This window comes from Amborella trichopoda, chromosome 3 (assembly GCF_054954075.1).
Source record: "Amborella trichopoda isolate Santa Cruz 75 chromosome 3, AtrichopodaSantaCruz75HAP2 v2.0, whole genome shotgun sequence".
NCBI classification, from domain to species: Eukaryota; Viridiplantae; Streptophyta; class Magnoliopsida; order Amborellales; family Amborellaceae; genus Amborella; species Amborella trichopoda.
In genome coordinates, this window is record NC_142338.1 from 43,350,093 (window position 1) to 43,368,882 (window position 18,790).

The 18,790-nt window shown below is 34.4% G+C and overlaps 2 protein-coding genes and 1 non-coding gene across 5 annotated transcripts; all 3 read right to left on the reverse strand.

The window, feature by feature from the left end:
• Window positions 1-1,795: 1,795 nt before the first annotated feature.
• LOC18422711 (benzyl alcohol O-benzoyltransferase) lies at window positions 1,796-2,986 on the reverse strand. The gene is made up of 2 exons (XM_006878578.3): window positions 2,157-2,986; window positions 1,796-1,955 (listed from the first exon to the last, which is right to left on the reverse strand). Exons 1-2 carry the CDS (start codon window positions 2,550-2,552, stop codon window positions 1,884-1,886), a joined length of 468 nt encoding a protein of 155 aa, XP_006878640.3. The 5' UTR covers window positions 2,553-2,986; the 3' UTR covers window positions 1,796-1,883.
• On the reverse strand, window positions 2,896-17,659 carry LOC18422685 (benzyl alcohol O-benzoyltransferase). 3 transcript variants are annotated; one of them, XM_088860645.1, is made up of 2 exons: window positions 17,069-17,639; window positions 2,896-2,986 (listed from the first exon to the last, which is right to left on the reverse strand). In XM_088860645.1, the coding sequence occupies exons 1-2, from the start codon at window positions 17,507-17,509 to the stop codon at window positions 2,981-2,983; spliced, it is 447 nt and encodes a 148-aa protein (XP_088716771.1). In that variant the 5' UTR covers window positions 17,510-17,639; the 3' UTR covers window positions 2,896-2,980. The 3 variants fall into 3 exon arrangements, with proteins under 3 accessions (XP_088716771.1, XP_088716770.1, XP_011624423.2); XM_088860644.1 differs by lacking the exon at window positions 2,896-2,986 and adding an exon at window positions 16,170-16,962 and having other exon boundaries at window positions 17,069-17,659; XM_011626121.3 differs by lacking the exon at window positions 2,896-2,986 and adding an exon at window positions 16,170-16,985.
• LOC148782889 (U6 spliceosomal RNA) lies at window positions 7,089-7,191 on the reverse strand. The gene has a single exon (XR_016053143.1). It is a non-coding gene; the product is annotated as a U6 spliceosomal RNA (small nuclear RNA).
• Window positions 17,660-18,790: the final 1,131 nt, after the last annotated feature.

The following is an 18,790-nucleotide window of genomic DNA, read 5'->3' on the forward strand; positions in this document are numbered from 1 at the left end:
CCCATCCGAATTGGTGAATCGACGATCCAGATCGGAAATCGGCTGAATCGATCTAATTAAGCTTAAAAAAAATCTAAAAAAATTATTAAAATTTATTATAATGTTGTTTTTTAAAAATCCAATAAGAAATCGGGGCACTACATTAGTAATTTTCATTTTTTCTTCAATATATGAATCTTGAGTTTTTTTTTTTCTGTATATGAACTTATTTTAACAAAAATCCTTGTTGTATTTTTTATAAAAATAAGAAATGAGTTTTTTTGACAAAAATGCTTGTTTATTTTTTTTTATAAGAACTTTTTATTTTTTTGACAAAATACTTTTTATTTTTGTATTTTTTTGAAGAAACCATTTTATTTTTATGACAAGAAAAAGGATTGATAAGATCCTTTCATTTTTTTTATACGAAACTTTTTATTTTATAGATAAGAAATTTTTTTGACAAAAGCGAAATTGATAAAAAAAAACCTTTTATTTTTATTTTTTAGAAAAATCCTTTAATTTTTTTTTATAAGAAAAAAGTTGACAAAAAATTTCATTTTTTTTATACGAAACTTTTTATTTTATTGAGAAGAAATTTTTTTGACAAAAAGTGAAATTGATAAAAACCTTTTATTTTTATTTTTTTACAAAAAATCTTTAATTTTTTTGATAAGAAAGGAATTTGACAAAAAAAAGAGGTAAAAATACAGTTCTTCAACGAGAGGAATCGAACCCGCGTCAGTCCATACATTGAGCGCACACAATAACCGGTATAGTACTTGCAACATAGATTTAATAAAACCGTTAAAAAAAAATATAATATATGAATGTTTTAAGGTATTACCTTTTCACATAGTCCCACATCGAAGAGAGAGAAACAAATTTTGTGAATAAATAGTTTTTTGTACTCACTTTTTGTAGCGCGTGCGAAGCAATGAGATCACGCGAAGCTTGTGGATCGTGAGCACACGTGCATGGAGAAGAATGCCTTTGAAATTCCCCATGGGGCCATTCGCATGTTGACCGCTTCCCGCTCTCCAATGAATATTTGCCCCGATATTTACAAAAATGCCCTCAAAATTCCCCCCGGTCTTTGACCCGATGGGCGCTTCCCGGTCTCCAATGAATATTTGCCCCGATATTTACAAAAATGCCCTCAAAATTCCCCCCCGTCTTTGATGAACTATTCCCCGATATTTACAAAAATGCAAATGCGACGAATTATTCCCCAATATTTACAAAAATGCAAATGCCCTTAACTGTCTTCCGGGTATCTGACGAATTTTCCCTCGAAATTTCTTGATATTTACAAAAATGCCCTCAAAATTCCCCCCCCCCCCCCCCCCCCCCCCCCCCCCCCCTCCAATCTTTGACGAATTTTCCCTTACTATACATAATCGCTAGAACTGGGCAATTCCCTTCTTTACAGAAGAATGAAGAACCATTACTATACAGAATTGGGATTGTGCCCTTGACTGTAAGAAGAATTGTGCGGGTCTTGAGTGATTTACTATACAGAATCGCTAGAATCCGACGATTCCCTTCTTTACATAAGAATGAAGAACCATTACTATACAGAATCAGGACTACGCCCTTGACTGTAAGAAGAATTGGGCGGGTCTTGAGCGATTTACTATACAGAATCGCTAGAACCGAGCGATTCTCTTGAGCGATTTACTATACAGAATCACTAGAACCGGATGATTCCCTTCTTTACAGAAGAATTAAGAACCGACACGGGATGATCGACTCCCGATTTGAATCGACCGATTCCGTGCCCACTCAACGATTTTTAAAACACTGCCTTAACCCATTTGGAAAAGTTCTCCAAATTACCTTTATATAATCTTTAATCTTCTTTTTATTACAATATTGTTCACGACTTGAGGAGTTTATTGGACTCAGACTGAATAACTCGCCTCCACCAAAATCGGAGTAGTTGGGCCAAGTCGTATTTTAGAACACTGATCCACCTATATGAAAAATAAGGAACGAAAAAATCTTAGAGGTAAACAAGCTCTCCCTCTAATACGAAGACAGCTACGTAGAACAGAAGAACTGAAAAACCAAAGTGAGAAATATGCAGGACATTACACTATCTATAATGAGAGAGCTATTTGGAAAACAAGAAATGAAAAGATTGAGAGAGAGAGAGAGAGAGAGAGTCAGAATACCTGAATGAAGAGCAATGGGCATCCTATGACGCCATCGGAACCAGGTACATGAATCAAGAGCCTCTCCCAACAAGGAAAAGGAGGATGAAGAGCATCCCCAAACTCCTCCAAACTCACATCAGCATCCCCTTCCACAAACAAAACCCCCTCTCCACTGCACTCCACACTCAACTTCCTCTTCTCCCCCTCTACCAACCTCCCAGCATAAGGATAGTAATAGACCAACGACTCAGACAACGCGTCCCACACCACTCTCGCGGGATCTCGACCATCCATTTTGGGGTCCTTACCATAGAATTCGATCACCGACATTTGGAAACGAAGGCTTTCTTGGTCATCAATGTCGGATACAGGCTTGATTTCATAAGGTGTGGGTCTTGATGGAGTTACAAGCATTGGTTTACTAACAGTAACTGAGAACTCTTAGAGTTTTTGCGGCCATTTTCTATGGTATTGGTTCTGGTGGCCAGAAATGGCGTTAGGATTAGGAAATGGCTGGATATTGAGGAGTGAAAATGGTGGGAACTTGAGGAAAGGTAATGGAAAATGGTAGGAGGAGGGTGTATTTATAGAGGGATACATGTATTGAAGTACCAAAAGAAGACAAAATGTGGAGCTAGGCAGTGTGTGGAGGTGTATACGGTTAATGTGTGCCCCACCGGTTTGAATGCACTATCGATTTCTTACAAATCACAAAGAAATTGCAACCAGTGTGATCCTTTAATATCTATTTTATCCCTTTCTTCGCTTGACCATGACCTTCACCGAACCGCACTATTGACACAAGTACTTCACTTCATAAAAGAAGATAGTTTGATAGGGCTTCATCCCTATCAAAAATAAGTAAATATTTACTTCATACCTCATCGAAAAATGAAAGTCAAGTATTGGAAAAACTTTTACATCGATAATCTCAACTTGAACATTACAATTGTGAAAAAAATAATTTAGGATTTGAAACCCTAAAAATAGCGTATATTATAACAAAGGCTAAAAATAGTGTAAATAACCTCGGTTTATATAGAGCCGAGGCTCTAAACAATCAAATTAGAACCCACCTCAAAATTTCCACTTAAAGAGGTTATTTAGATGTCTAAATGTCTTCAAACTGATCATCTCGAGATCAAGATGCATGGACATGAGAAAATAATAGATTTCAAGTTTTGGAAATAGTGTATCTTTGGACTGTCAATTTTTAAGAATTTCAAGTTTTTATAGATCTGCTCGATCTACACTATTTTTGAAGCTTTAATGTTATAATTAAAGATGAAATTATATTTTAAGGTTATCACAAATATTTCCATTATTAAAACCACAATTTTCAACACTATTTGAAGGTGGGCTCTAATTTGATTGTTTAGAACCTTGGCTCTATACAAACCACACCTTCTAACAAAATATCTAGACGGTTCATTTTACCTTTTAAATAATTGTTCAATGATTGGCAAGATCCATACTATTTTTTTAGTTTTAAAATTTATTATCAGTGTTGAAAATTAATTTAGAGCGATTATGAAAATTTTCAATGCCAAAAGTGCTTTCGAGTTAAGGATTTGAGATGAGGCTTTATTTTGTTTTCATAAAGCCAAAGCCTATTACTTCATCCTTAGGCAGTATTACTTCATCCTTAGGCAGGACCTTGACACATATTTCATTTCCTAAAAGGGCACTGGATTGTCTGCTCTCTCGCGCGCTCGGACCTCACAAATCCGCGGACCGCATAAATGAGGTACGTGAGAAACTGTAGTGGTTGTTGCTTTGCATCTTGCACCACGTTTCTCAAGGAATAAAGGAGCGAGGAATCCAAGGGTCACCATGTGTGGTTGCGGGCGGCCTTGGGCCGGTCGGCCAGCCTCAAAAAATTAGAGTTTGGACCACAAAAATTAGTGTTTGAAATCCTAAATTATCCACAATGCAGGCGGTTTACCTGGTAGACAATACTGTTATGTTAGTTCTCTATTGGCTTGTTATCTGTAATAACTTCGCAAAATAATATTTGGGTTATTGTTTTTGTTTTTCATTTATTTTGTAAAATTTTACAATAGAAGAAAAAAGTTTATGTAAGATACTAACTTTACAATCAAGAAGTGAGATGCACCAAAAAAGCCCATTAGAGAATGCTAGATTTATGAGGCCTTTAAAGGGTGTGTATTGAAATGCTTTCATTATAGTGAACATAAACTAAGTGGGAGTGTGGTCTCTCGATGACCATGCTAAGTAAATGATGTTTGCTTATACCGGACTGTGCTCATCGATCTAGGCCAAACGGTTGGAAAACCCTAGGTACCTGAGCATAAAGAATTAACCGAGGAGGGTTTTGGGTTAGCTCTTGATGAGGTCGGAGCTTATGCCTAGATGAGAGAGCCGAGGGACTGTGTGACCCTTGTGTGTGATGGTAGGCCTACTGAGATGGGGACCAAAACCTCATCCATGTTCCATCACACGGCATGCATATCGATAGATCGTTCGGAAAAGCCAGATATCCACCTTTGGGTGAAGCGTATGCATGTACAAGAGATACCCCTATGCACCATAGAGTTGTGGTTGCATCAGGTCGTGGTGACCTTGGCTTGTCTCTAAGGGACGACTTGTAATCCACAGACTAGGATTGCGACCCCTTGATTCATCGACCCGAATTTGGTGACCCGCTAATGAGCCCCTGCTTGGACTGTGAGTCATGGGAACACTGGGTTAGTTCGATAAAGCTAGTGTGGTCTGTAGTCCACAATTGGAGGTGGAGTACCCCATATTTACAGATTGAATTCTTAAAACCATATGTATCATTTTCCCATCATATTAATTTAATTGTGTTCATTTTATTATTAAAATGAATTTAGTTTTATAATTTGAATTTTTATGAATCTCTCAATATTTTATTTCTAATGTTTGGTTTTATAAAAATACAGTTATTGATTTTACAAAGTTATAAAAAATTTAAATATATGTTAATTAGTTTTAATTTAATTTTAATACTTTTTATAAAATTTCATGGGGGCCCAAAGTGCACATAGGCCCGCCATGTGGCATGTGGGTGGGAGCCCACATGTGCCACAAAAGGATGGCACTCCCCACCCTCTTTGGATTCTCTTGTTTGCTTTATATTCAAGTTTTTAAGTTAAGGTAAGTTTGATTTGTGGCATGTGGTCAAATCTTGGAAGGGAAATACTGACCATGGCTTTATTTGTTTTATAGCAAGTTTGTTTTAAAGAGATATGGTCAATTTAAATAGATAGTAAATATTGACCTTATCTTATTTATATTTAATAGTATTTATTTACTTGATAATATTTGACATATCCTTATGGAATATGTGACATGGATCATGCAATTTTATGGAATGCATGATATTTTTTTCATTTAAATATATTGATGGGAAAATGATTTAAGGAAAAGGGGATAATGGTTCAAGCACCTTCCATAATACTGATGGCCCACTCAGATCTCTCACCCCACAAGTCACCTTGATCAGCGGTCTTGATTTCAATCTCATGAAAAAGGCAAACTATGGAAAAACCCTAAAAAACCCTAAACCTAAATATACACTATAAATAGGGGTGCTCTTCCCTAATCTCTACACACACAACCTCTCTTCTCTCTCTCTCTACTAGAGGGGTATGTCCCACTCTCTCTCCTCCATCTTTCTCTCTCTAATTTTTTCTCTCCAAATTTTAGGTGGTACTCTCTCTCCTCTCTAAGCCTAAGTTAATTTTTGGGGTTTAAAGTTTTAGTAGAGATTTTTAGGTGGTACTCTCTCTCCTCTCTAGGCCTAAGTTAATTTTTGGGGTTTAAAGTTTTAATAGAGATTTTAAGGGGTGGTTACCTAGTTTGACCGAAATCAGCTATGCCGGTTTGAGATTGAAGCTAGACCACAGATCCCGCGCCATTGGATGTGGTGACTCGGTGTGGGGTATAAAAAGCCGGTTGAGGTAATCTCCGGCATCTTTTCTTTTATTGGTTAGTTCTTTTATTTTACATTCTAAAGCACAGTAATAGGTTGTATGAATGACATCAAGTAGTTGAGATTTATTTAATGTGTTATTTTTTTTTGGAATTTCTATTATTTGTAACAAGACCCTTTGTGAGTGATCTTGTTGCCAAAATTACAAGGGGTGATTATTATTTTAAAAAAAAACAAAAAAAATTGTATTTCTCCAGCAAAAGATCACATAAGTCTTTCCTTCAGATAAGGTTGTTCCGACGCTAGAAAACCTTCAAATTGATCATTTCGACTTTGAAATTGATAGATATTATAAACAAGGGGATTTGAAATCGTAAAATTAGTTCGTCTTTTGACACATCTGGACCATCCATTTTTTAGATTTTCGATCGCCATTTTTAAAGCTCTAAATTTCATAATAAGGGGTGACAATAGATTTTCATGCCATGACAAAGCTTTCTAACACCGAAATTGCATCATTCAGCTCAGTTTTGAGGTGGCGTGCCTTACTTCAATAATATAACGTTCACACCTCATACAAACCTCATCTATAATGAAAACCATGACTTCATCAAGGGTGCAGACAAGACACTGTGTGCCTTTGATTGTATCCTTTCTCTTGATTGAAGAATTTAGGTGTGTTCCTCGTAGCCTTTTATTTGTATCTTACGAGTTGGGATTCTTATTCTTGTATATGCTTGAGTTTTTGATAGCATGATTTTCATGGGAGGTTTTTTACCTTTTCTTTCTTCAAGAGGCAAAAGAAAATGTGGCAGATAGGCCACCATTGTAATCAGGTGGCATTGCAATTCAGCAGGGAGATGGCACCCTGTTATCTCCCATTGATTTGATCGATGACATGAAGCATGAGTCTAGTTACTTTGTGAGGTCTTTCATTTATGGCTAGGACATTTAAATTTTTCTGTAATAAAATCCATGTTTAAGTCCTTGCCTTTGATAGTGGTGATGATTTTTTTTTTTTTTGGGTAATTCAAAAAAATTTGGACCATTTCTCTAATTGTGCATGTCATCCTTGCGCAAGGGCCATGCTAATCTTCTCTGTATCGTTCCAATTTTATCGGATGTCTCCGATGAGACATGATGATGTATCCAATCACACAAATAACTAAAAACTCTTTTCCTTTAGTGGAAAAGAATACTTAATTGTTAGGACTTGTACTGAGTGATACATGTGACTTGAATACTGTACTCACAAGAGGTGGAAAAAGATACTTCATTATAGATGATTTTTAGTTTTATATGTGTATATTTGTTAAGACCTAAATATCAAGCTTTTGAAAATTTAAGATTTTTAAACTTGAGGTTGAAAACCAACTTAATAATAAAGTAAAGATTTTAAGGAGTGATCAGGGTGGAGAATACTTGTCTATTGAATTTACACATTTTTGAGAAAATTATGGTATAATTCTTCAATTCATTGCTCCATACACCTCTCAATAAAATGGTTTAGCAAAAAGAAAAAATTGACTATTAGTAGAGATGGTTAATTCTATATTGATAAATCTGGTTTACCTTTGAATTTAGGGGGTTTAATAAAGAAACCTTCATTAAATTTTCTCAAAGTACGGGGATGTCTAACATATGTGAGACTCTCTGATCTTAAAAGATATAAACTTTGACTCATAATCACTAGGTGCGTATTTGTAGGATATGCTTAAAATAGTAAAGTATATAGGTTCTTAAAACTTAGTACAAATATGATAATAGAATCAAGAGAAGCACAATTCTTTTAAAATTTAATACATCAAAAATGAACCTGAAAATACTAATGTTCTACCAACAGGTAAAGAGCAAACTGAAAATCAAAATACTCATATTATACCCATAGAAAATAATAAAGAGGTAATAGAACCTAGAAAGAGTAAAAGAGCAAAATAAGATCCAAAATATAATTTTGGCTCAAATTTTTATATTCACCTTAAATTAAAGAAAATGTAGTACCTATTGCTTTACATGTGGAGTAAGATCCTTCCTCAATAGGTCCTAGGCATCTCATGATACAACATTTTGGAGAGAGGTCAATAACAGTGAAGTGGACTCCATACTTGCTAATAACACTTGGAAATTAGTGGACCTACCATCAGGTTCTAAACCTTTAGAATGTAAATAGATCTTTGAAAGAAAATCTAATGCAGATGGGTCAATTAATGAGTATAGTGCTAGAATGGTAGCCAAAGGTTTTAAACACAAAGAGGGTATAGACTATTTTAACTTCATTTTTACTATTTTTTTTACTTTATATAAGGGTATAGACTATTTTACTTTATATGAGGGTATAGACTATTTTGACATACCCTATTTTCCTAAAAACTGCATACCCATATATAAACCTACCAAATGGATGTAAAAACTGCATTCCTAAATGATGAACTAGATAAAGAAATTTTCATTGAACATCATAAAGTGTTTGTCATGCCTAGTCTATAAATTGATAAAATATCTTTATGAAGTAAAGAAGGCATCAAAGCAATGGCATAAGAAGTTTGATATTGTATCAATATCCAATAGTTTTAAGATGAAAGAGGTAGATAAATGTGTGTATCCTAAAGTAGTTAACTCTATGTGTCAATATATATCTATATGTAGATGATATGTTAATTTTTTGCCCTAATTTGAATATAGTGGATGAAACTAAATGCTTCCTTATATCTTACTCTGATAAAAAAGACTTAAGAGAAGTTGATGTGATACTAGGTATCAAAATAGTTAAAAATAAATAAAGAGTTAATATTTTCATATGTTTGAGCATATTGATAGTAAGCTAGTCTTTATGCCTATAGATCCTCATATAAAGTAAAAGAAAAATGAAGGGATATGTGTATCTCAAATAGAGCATGATAGAGCAATTGGTAGTTTAATGTATGCAATGAGCAACATGAGTCCTAACATTACATATGCAGTGGGCAAACTTGAGAGTATTGGGATGCAATCTCTCGAGTATTAAGATGTTTAAAAGGAACTATTAATTATGACATACATTATGTGGGTCTATTCTTAGATGTTGGAAGGATGTACTGATGTAAATTGGAACATGAAAGTTCAAGATTCACTATTAACATTTGGATGGATTTTTATTTTAGCTGGGGAAGCAATAGCATGGAGGGTGAACTTAGCAAACTTGTATTTCGTGCTTTACAATGGAGTTAGAATTTATTGCTTTAGATTTAGCTTGTGAAGAAATAGAATGGCTTAATAATGTTTTATATGATTTACTAATGTGGCTATAACTGATACTGACAGTCACAAGATATAGAGGATATAATGATGCACATAATGGTAAATTTAGACATATTGCACGCAATACCTAACATTAAACAAAAATTAATAAGAGATGAAGTGGTCAGTTTTGAATTTATGAAGTCAAAAGAAAATTTGGTCAATTCATCGACTAAAAGCCTTGCAAAGGATGATATGGGTAAAATGTCAAGGAGAATGGGGCTAGAGTCCATAAAATAATCATCTACAATCAAAGGGGTTGGAGCCATGGTGTTAGTACCACCGCACCCTAGTCACCACATTGTGGTTTCCATTGCCACAACACCACCTCACTTGAACCTTCAAAAGACTAATTCCTAAACTATTTAAAAAAGTGGGTTGGGGCATGTCTTCCCCACCGAATTATCCCTAAGAAAAAACCAATCTAGTCTCTTGTAATCTCATGATTCTAGGTTGAATGTTGTAATAACAAGTTATATATATGATTAGTATGATTACTAGACGAAAATTCATTTTAAGCATCCAATCTAATGAAATCTATATGGTGGATAAGTCTAGTAATGACCTGTATTTTCGTAGATTGAGTTAAGCTCTTAATGATGTCAATGGACTTTTTATAAGATAGAGTATTTTAACGACATGGGTACTCTTGATAGATCCACTTGTATTAGTCTTGAAGTGATGCAACTTCCTATGAAATAGGCTCCAGAGCACTTATGAAATTGAGATATAAGCAAGGCTCAAAATATGCTGATAGTTAAAGACAACAAGACCATATAATATTTATGAGTTATACTCCTGGTCAGTTGGATAATTTATGTGGTTCAAGATTATAAGTAACCATGGAGATTGATAGACTTTGTAGTGTATACTCTAAGACAATGTTCAAATCGAAATATAACTGTATGGTTTGTAAATATTATACAGATGCCTATTGTTTTTCATATTTTTCTGAAATAATGGAGGAAATGTTAGTATTTTAATGTAATAAAATACTATGATATATTTCAAAATAATATTATTACTTATGTTCTTTTCAAAGTTCTAAATCAATAGAGACATAAAGTAGTGGACTTTAGTCCTATATTGAAGAGCGGAGTATGAAACTAGTGGTATTAATATGGGAACACTCTCATGCCTTATATTTATGAAATAAAGGAAAGAGTATGGGCAATTGTGCGAAGCACTCAAAGCGTGCAACATAAGGGCACAAGAGCGAGGACGCAAGGACACTTAATGATACACTTTGCACACTCACATCGATGCCAGGCGCCCCTCTATCAAATACGTGTACAGGTCATGCTCAAGGCTTGCCTCGATTTTGTATAATGTAATCTAGACTGAAACAATGCATTAGATGGTTGTGTGCATGCGAATGTGCGATCCAATGGCTATGGAACTAGCCATTGAGGTTGAAGAGGCATGCACATAGTGACTGTTGGGCTCTCAATAGTTGTTAACTGCTGGATTGTGACTGTTGGGTTTACTGTGATAGTTAGAAACCTAGCAATCACAGAGCATTGTGAAGATTCCTATTAACTACCCCGTCCAAGGAGCTGGATTGTAACGGTTGGGTTTATTGTGACAGTTGGAAACCTAGCACTCACATGGCATTCTGAACAGTGGCATTAACTACCACTTTCAAGTGCCTCTTCACACTCTATTTAAGGAGCTTTTTACCACCAAACTTTAACCTTTTTACTAACTCGATTTTCTCTCTCCTAACAACTATTTATTATTTTCTCTCTCTACAATCAAATCGTGCGTACATCGTCTTTCTCTTAGTTTTTCTGGCCTGGAAATTAGAGAGAAATTACAAGTATTGCGTAAACGAAACTACAAAAAATGAATTATTTTGAGTAATAATTGAAGCGGTCAAATCAATAAAATTTATCAAATAAAGTGGCTATCGTAATCTATTCCTATTAGAGCTTAGGCTCTACACAATCAAATTAGAGCCTACCTTCAAATAGTGTTAGAGAAATATGGTTTCAATTACGGCAAATCTTTGTGATAGCCTTAAAATATATTTTCATCTTTATTTACAAAGTTTAAAGCTCCAAAAATAGTGTAGATCGACAGATCTATGAAAACTTGAAAATATTGAAAATTGACGGTCCAAAAATATATTACAAAATACACTATTTTCAAAAACTTGAAATCCATTTTTTTCTTATTTACATGCATCTTGATGTTGAGATGATCAAATGGAAGATATTTGAGCATCAAAACAATCTCTTCTAATGAAATTTTTGAAGTAGGTTTCAATTTGATGTTTCAGAGCCTCGGCTCTATATAAACTTTTCCCTTCCTATTATAGGTAGAAAACTTAACCCTGATGAACAAAGAGATTAAAGAAAAAAAGTGGTTACTTTGAAATGACCATTTTATCGCTTCTTCAATTGTTTTTTTTTTTGAAAGTGCCCAAAATGCTTATATCATGCTTTAGGAATCTTGAACATTAGGGCTCCACTTAAGTGAAGCAATGATGTTGACCTCTCTCTTTAACTTAGAATCATTTGTTTCCTTTGTAACTCAGGGGGTATTTAAATTATTTGATTTAAGCGGTCAAATAATTACTCTTGCTTGTTTAGGGTTTCGAATGAAGAAGATGTGATTCTTTCAATATAAGCATTTGTTCAAGTTAGAAACTTAGAACCAGCCAGGGCATTTGATAATTTGGTCCCACTTGTGCTTTAGATTAAACCAGTGATTTAAAAAGCATTAGGTCAGTACAAAATCGCTTGGTCTAACCCAAGAATCGGTTACCAGTTCAGGTTCTGTGTATTATAGATAAACGGTTGAGTCTAGAACGGAACTAGCAGTTCCGCACCGCAAAACCACGATTCGCTATAGTAAAACGAAGATCTGAACCGTTTATTCCATCGATCCGGATCACTTTTTGATAGATCCGTAGTTTTCACATGTTTTTTCACTTGTTCGCTATTTTTTTTGCTCAAAAAAAGACGATCCGTATCGCCGATTTAACGGTCTAGACCCATTTTTGGGGTGCCCGATCCAAGTCACCGATCTACTTTTTAAATCATGAGATTAATTCAAAATATATATACATGATCTAGATTCTAAATCTCAAAAGACCTGTTTGATAACGGGAACGTAAATGTCCCTTGAAAATTGGAAGTTCTTCTTTGCTGGGAAGAAAGAAGTTATTTAAGGAAATTAAGAGGGTATATGTTTAATAACTTGTTGGAATGTTAAAGAAGTTCTAAATACATGTGTTTGACAAACCTCTTGAAATATAAAGTCATTTATTTAAATATTATTAAAATATAATATATTAAATATTATTTTTATATTAGGCATAAAACAATATATAATATTTATTGTATTGTAAACATTTATTACAAAAATAAAATATATAATATAATATATATAATATAATATAATGTAATATAATATAATACAAACAAAAAAAAATATAAGGAAGGAGGCATAGGGTTTGAGGAACCAAGTTCCTATTTTAAGTTATCATTTTAGATGGAACTTTTTTTCTAAAGCACAAAGGAATAAAGAAGTTTTCAATGGAACTTCTTTACTGTATAAGTTTCGTGTATAATAATGGGGAAGTTCCTTCTTCCTCCCCTAATTTCCTGTTATCAAATACGCTTGGAGATTTTGGATATTTATTACTGACGATTAGGAAATGATATTCTTTAAAGGGAAAAGTTTATATAGAGCCGAGGCTCTAAACAATCAAATTTGAGCCTATCTCAAAAAATTTACTAGAGGAGGTTGTTTTGATGCCAAAATATCCTCAAATGGGTGTGGTTTGTATAGAGCCGAGGCTCTAAACAATCAAATTTGAGCCCACCTTCAAATAGTATCGAGAAATATGTTTCAATGCGAGAAAGTTTTGTGATAGCCTTAAATTATATTTTTATCTTTAGTTATAAAATTTAACGCTTCAAAAATAGTGTAGATCGATCAAATCTATGAAAACTTGAAAATCTTAAAAATTGTCAGTCGAAAGATACGTTACAAGATGTATTATTTCCAAAACTTGAAATTCATTTTCTTCTCATGTCCATGCATCTTGATATCGAGATGATCAATTTGATGATATTCGGGCATCAAAACAACCTCTTCTAGTGAATGCTTTGAAGTAGGCTCTAATTTGATTGTTTAGAGCCTAGGCTCTACATAAACTTTTCCCTTAGATGAAACTCAATCTAGAGTATTTTTAGGACGTCAAAATTTTGGGATGTAATTTCTTCAACTTATAGACTAACCTTAATAAAAATTTTCCAAATCACACTCTCTATGTGCTTCAAAAAAAATAATGCCCCTTGGCAAAATAGAGGCTATCCAATTCTTGAAGGGTGAGATATAAGTGTTGGAGAAAATAATCATCTATTAATGATAAGGTGGTTATCAAAATTTAGGATCACAAAATTCCTCTTAAGTAAGTCTTTTGCCCGAGGGAGTAAATATATAGTATCCTACCGGGAAAAAGATTTTGGAGGTCTCACAGGCCCACCATCCTCATGCGTACGTTCCTTCTATTTGATTAGAATGAGGTATATTTGTCCCTCTTTTTCATGGCACATAGATCAACTTTAGTTCCTCTAATTTAATATTTTTTAAAATTATATCATATCGCAGGAAATAAAATTAGACTAAAATGAACCATAATATTTTTTTTTAGAAAAAGAGAAAAGAAAATAAAAAAAAAAAACAAAAGGAACCCAAAAGAGGTAGCACAAGTCTTTTCGTTAAATGATACAACCCCTTTTTTCATTTGTGCCTGTGGTACTCCCTTGATACCTTAAAATAAAATGTGAAAAAGATGGTTGATTTTTTGGGAAAAAAAAAAAAGAAATAAAAAAATTTGACGATGTGAAGAGTGGAACTTGCAACTTGGAAAACAGATATGTTCTCCAAATTACCTTTATATAATCTTTAATTTTTTTTGTTATTAAAATATTGTGCACGACCATAGTTACTGGGCTCCAGAATCTCGCTTCGGAGCCAGGATCTCGCTTAGAACCCATTCCCATCATTTTGGGATCTCGCTCCAATTTTTAGGATTCTCGATCCTATTCACAACGGAGCTCGCTCCCGGTAATTTAGGGATCTCGCTCCCATTCACAACGGATCTCGCTCCCACTAAAGCACGGATCTCGATCCCATACGCAATGAATTTCGCTCCCTCTACTTCATGGATCTCGCTCGCATTGTCTCACGGAATGCATTCCATAACGTTATAGATGTGGTTCCTGAACAAATTAGATCCTCGCTCCCAAAATTTTAAGATTGTGATCCCGACGTTCTCAGAACTAGATCCTAACCTAACAATGTTGTGCCCTTGATCCTATAATCTATGGAGCTCACTCACAAGGAAAGTGGATCCCGATCCTGAAAGTATAAGGTTCTCGATTTATGAAATCTCGGATTGCGACCCCTAGGAATTCGGACGTTAACTCCATGTCTATTTATTTGTTCATTGTAGTCGGTGATTCATACCTACAATGTGCATTTAATTGTGCCTTTGGTAATTCCAAAAAAAAAAGAAAGCTTAATTTTGTATAGGGTGTGGTTTCTATAAGGTTACAAATTACAACCTTAAAATATCCAATTAAGGTGCATGTCTAAATTTTATCACAATATGGAATTTTGATGTAATTTTTTCTTAAGATTATCTAAAATCTATTTTTATTTTCAATTATAAAATTTTAAACTCCAAAACTGGTTAAAAGCAAGTAGATCCCTAAGCCTATGTAAATCTTGATTTTCTAGCACTCAAATTTTTTTATTTTTTTTATACACTCATACATCTTGATGTCGAGATGATCAATTAGAGACTTTTTCAACATTAAAACAACCTTTTCCGATGGATTTTTGGAGTGCATCCTTAGTTCTATATTTTATGGTTGCAACCTTATATAAACCTTTTCCTATATCTTTGATTTTATAAAATACTAAATAATTCTCAAATGAGTTCCCAAATAAATAAATAAATAAATAAATAAATATATATATATATATATATATATATATATATATATATATATATGAAAAGTCTTCCCAATACCTATAGGTGAAAATAAACAGTGATTTTGTCTACTCTCATCACCGTCCAAAGTCCATCGCACGGTCACGATTGTCTGGTAGTATTTTATTTTTTAATTTCTTTTTTATAAATCAGAATGATCTGAAATTTGGAGCGTATATACATCTTAATGAGGAGCACTTAATAAAAATATAAAAAAATAATAAGTAAAAAATAAATTGACCAAAATACCCTTGAAATATTTTAGGAGAATTATGGTCAATTTTATTCATGGAAAATATTTTTTGATATTTTTAGTAGATTCACCTATTTTTTATGAACACACGCTCCAAATTTCAAGTCATTCCAATTTGTAGAAACAAAATAAAAAATGAAATACTATCGAATAATCGTGACCGTAGGATGAACTTTGGACGGTGATGAGGGTATGCGAAATCACTGTTCAGTTTTTTCCTATAGGCATTTCCTATATATATATATATATATATATATATATACCTTTATTTCTATGACAATAAGTTTTTTGAAATTTTGAATAAATTTATTTTACCATTTTATAACTTTTTGAAAGAAACTTCTTAAATAAAATTAACATTTAAATATAAAAATTTATATTTTTAATAAATTTTCATATAACTATTTCTACCAAAAAATAACGGTGATACATTTCCCGAATTTAAGCCTAACAAGAGCCATATATGCTTAGGTTGCATCCAAATGGTACCCAAATCCTAGACAATATATTTCCATGTATACGAATGCCAATGTAAGCTCATTTTCGTATCATTTATGTGAATTTAAACAATACTAACATTAATAGTTCATAGCATTAGAAGATTTTATTTCATTCTAGATTAATGGGATTTAATTAATCCATGGACATCTAGGATTGGTTGTGCATGGATCTAGCCGCATGCGCCATTGATAGATAAAACAATGGTTTCTAAATTTAACCAAATTGAGATCACATTTGTATGGGAACGTGTTGTCGTGCTTAGTGCGTGCACGAATCCATGTGTAATGGAATTGGGTTCTTCGTACAAGTGGAGTTCTACGATGGGGGTGCGGACCACCATTGTGTAGAACGCGATCCTACAATGAATGGAGCTCGATCCTAGCCAAATAAGATCGTGGTACTGTTTAGATGGGGGCGAGACTCAACATTAAATGGGACCTCGTTCTTGTTGTCGACGGAAGCATGATCCAAATAGATATGGGAGTGCGTGTACCTATCAAATAGGGATCTCGATCCCAATGTATCAAGATCTCGCTCCCTGTTCAACCCTAATCAAACGGGATCTTGTTCTGTAAATACATGGAATGTGTTCCCGTTAAATAGGGTTCTCGATCCCAATGTATCGGGATCTCGCTCCTTGTTCAAACCGAATCTCGATCCATAACTTCTACCCTCACCGGAACGCGCTCCCCGACCTCCGGAGCTTCCGGCAGCCATCGATCCGATGCTTCCACTCCCGAAACCGGAGCTGCTCCCTCTCCCGGTAACTATGTTCACGACTCGAGGAGTTTTTAGACTCAACAGAGTAACTCGCCTCCACCAAGATCCAAGTACTTTGGCCGAATCGTATTTTAGAACACTGATCCTATATACGGGACATTGCTCTATCTATAGTGAGAGAGCTATTTAGAAAACAAGAAATGAAAAGATTGGGAGAGAGAGAGAGAGAGAGAGAGAGAGAGAGAGAGTACCTGAATCAAGGGCAATGGGCATCCTATCACGCCATCGGAACCAGGAACATGCATCAAAAGCTTCTCCCAACAAGGAAAAGGAGGCTTAAGAGCATCCCCAAACTCCTCCAAACTCACCTCAGCATCCCCCTCCACAAACAAAACCCCCTCTCCACTACACTCCACACTCAACTTCTTGTTCTCCCCCTCTATCAACCTCCCAGCAAAAGGATAGTAATAGACCAACGCCTCAGACAACGCGTCCCTCACCACTCTCGCGGGATCTCGACCATCCATTTTGGGGTCCTTACGATAGAACTGGATCACCGGAATTTGGAAACGAAAGCCTTCTTGGTCATCGATGTCGGATAAAGGCTTGATTTCATAAGGTGTGGGTCTTGATGGACTTACAAGCATTGGTTTACTAACAGTAACTGAGAACACTAGAGTTTTCGTGGCCATTTTCTATGGTTTTGGTTCTGGTGGCCAGAAATGGCGATAGGATTCGGAAATGGCTGGATATTGAGGAGTGAAAATGGTGGCAACTTGACGAAAGGTAATGGAAAATGGTAGGAGGAGGGTGTATTTATAGAGGGAAAGAGGAAGGTTTGTAATGGGCTTTTTCCTTGGGACCTGGTTTATAACTTCCAAAGCATCTTGTTTAGAGTAATTTACATACGGATCCTATTTTAGGTAAAATAGAAAATGCTATTCTTACAGGCCGAAATCAGAGAGTCAAACCATTTTTCTTTTTTTTTTTTTCTCAAACTTGTTCCTTTGGTAACTCAAATTTTGATTTTTCTGTGAAGTTTTTTTTTTTTCGTTTGAATTTTGATTTTTCCCTTAAGTTTTTTTTTAGTTTTTTCATTAGTAAGACAATCCCCTAAGTTTTAAGGTACTTCCCTACTAATGAAAAGACTTAGGCAGTACCCTAACTTTTAAGGTTAAAGACTAAAGAAAAGTTTTAAGGTACCCTAACTTAGGCAGTACCCTAAGTTTTAAAGTACCTACTAATAAAAAAACTAAAAAATACTTTAAAAAAAAAAATCAAAATTCGATTTGACCGAGGGGCACTTCTAAAAAATATAGAAAAAACGGATAGATCCACCTTCTTTTGTAAACTATTCACCCGACCGAGCATAGCATACCTGCTAAAAAACAATTGAAAGTTAGAAAGCGTGAAGACTGAAGAGAAAAAGACATTGCAAAGAACGTTGAAACCGCTCCTGTCATACTTTTCTTGAGGAATACATGTATTGAAGTACCAAAAGAAGACAGAAAATGTGGAGCCACGCAGTGTGTGGAGGTGAATACGGTTAATGTGTGCCCCACCGGTTTGAATGCCTCTATCGATTTCTCACAAAACACAAAGAAATTGCAACAAGTTTGCTCCTTTAATATCTATTTTATCCCACTAATGACACAAATACTTCATTTCATAAAGGAAAATGGTTTGATAGGGCTGCAGCCCTATCAAAATAAGTAAATCTTTATTTCATAACTCATCGAAAAAAGAAAGTCAAGTGTTGGAAAAACTTTTACATCGATCATCTCAACTTGAACATTATAGTTGTGAAAAGAAAATTAGGATTTCAAACTCTACAAATAGTGTATATTATAACAAAGGAAAAAGTTTATATAGAGCCAAGACACTAAACAATCAAATTAGAGCCCACCTCAAATTTTCACTTGAAGAGGTTGTTTAGATATCTAATTATCTTCAAATTGATTATCTCAAGATCA

What these genes read in the sequence shown, in the direction of transcription:
- LOC18422711 (XM_006878578.3), bottom strand. Translation starts at nt 2,552, where the DNA reads ATGCTTGTAACTCCATCAAGACCCACACCTTATGAAATCAAGCCTGTA. An exon ending in GCCCATTGCTCTTCATTCAG is followed by an intron (nt 1,956 to 2,156) that starts GTATTCTGACTC and finishes TTTTTCATATAG; the next exon opens with GTGGATCAGTGTTCTAAAAT.
- LOC18422685 (XM_011626121.3), bottom strand. Translation starts at nt 17,509, where the DNA reads ATGGCCACGAAAACTCTAGTGTTCTCAGTTACTGTTAGTAAACCAATG. An exon ending in GCCCATTGCCCTTGATTCAG is followed by an intron (nt 16,986 to 17,068) that starts GTACTCTCTCTC and finishes CTCTCACTATAG; the next exon opens with ATAGAGCAATGTCCCGTATA.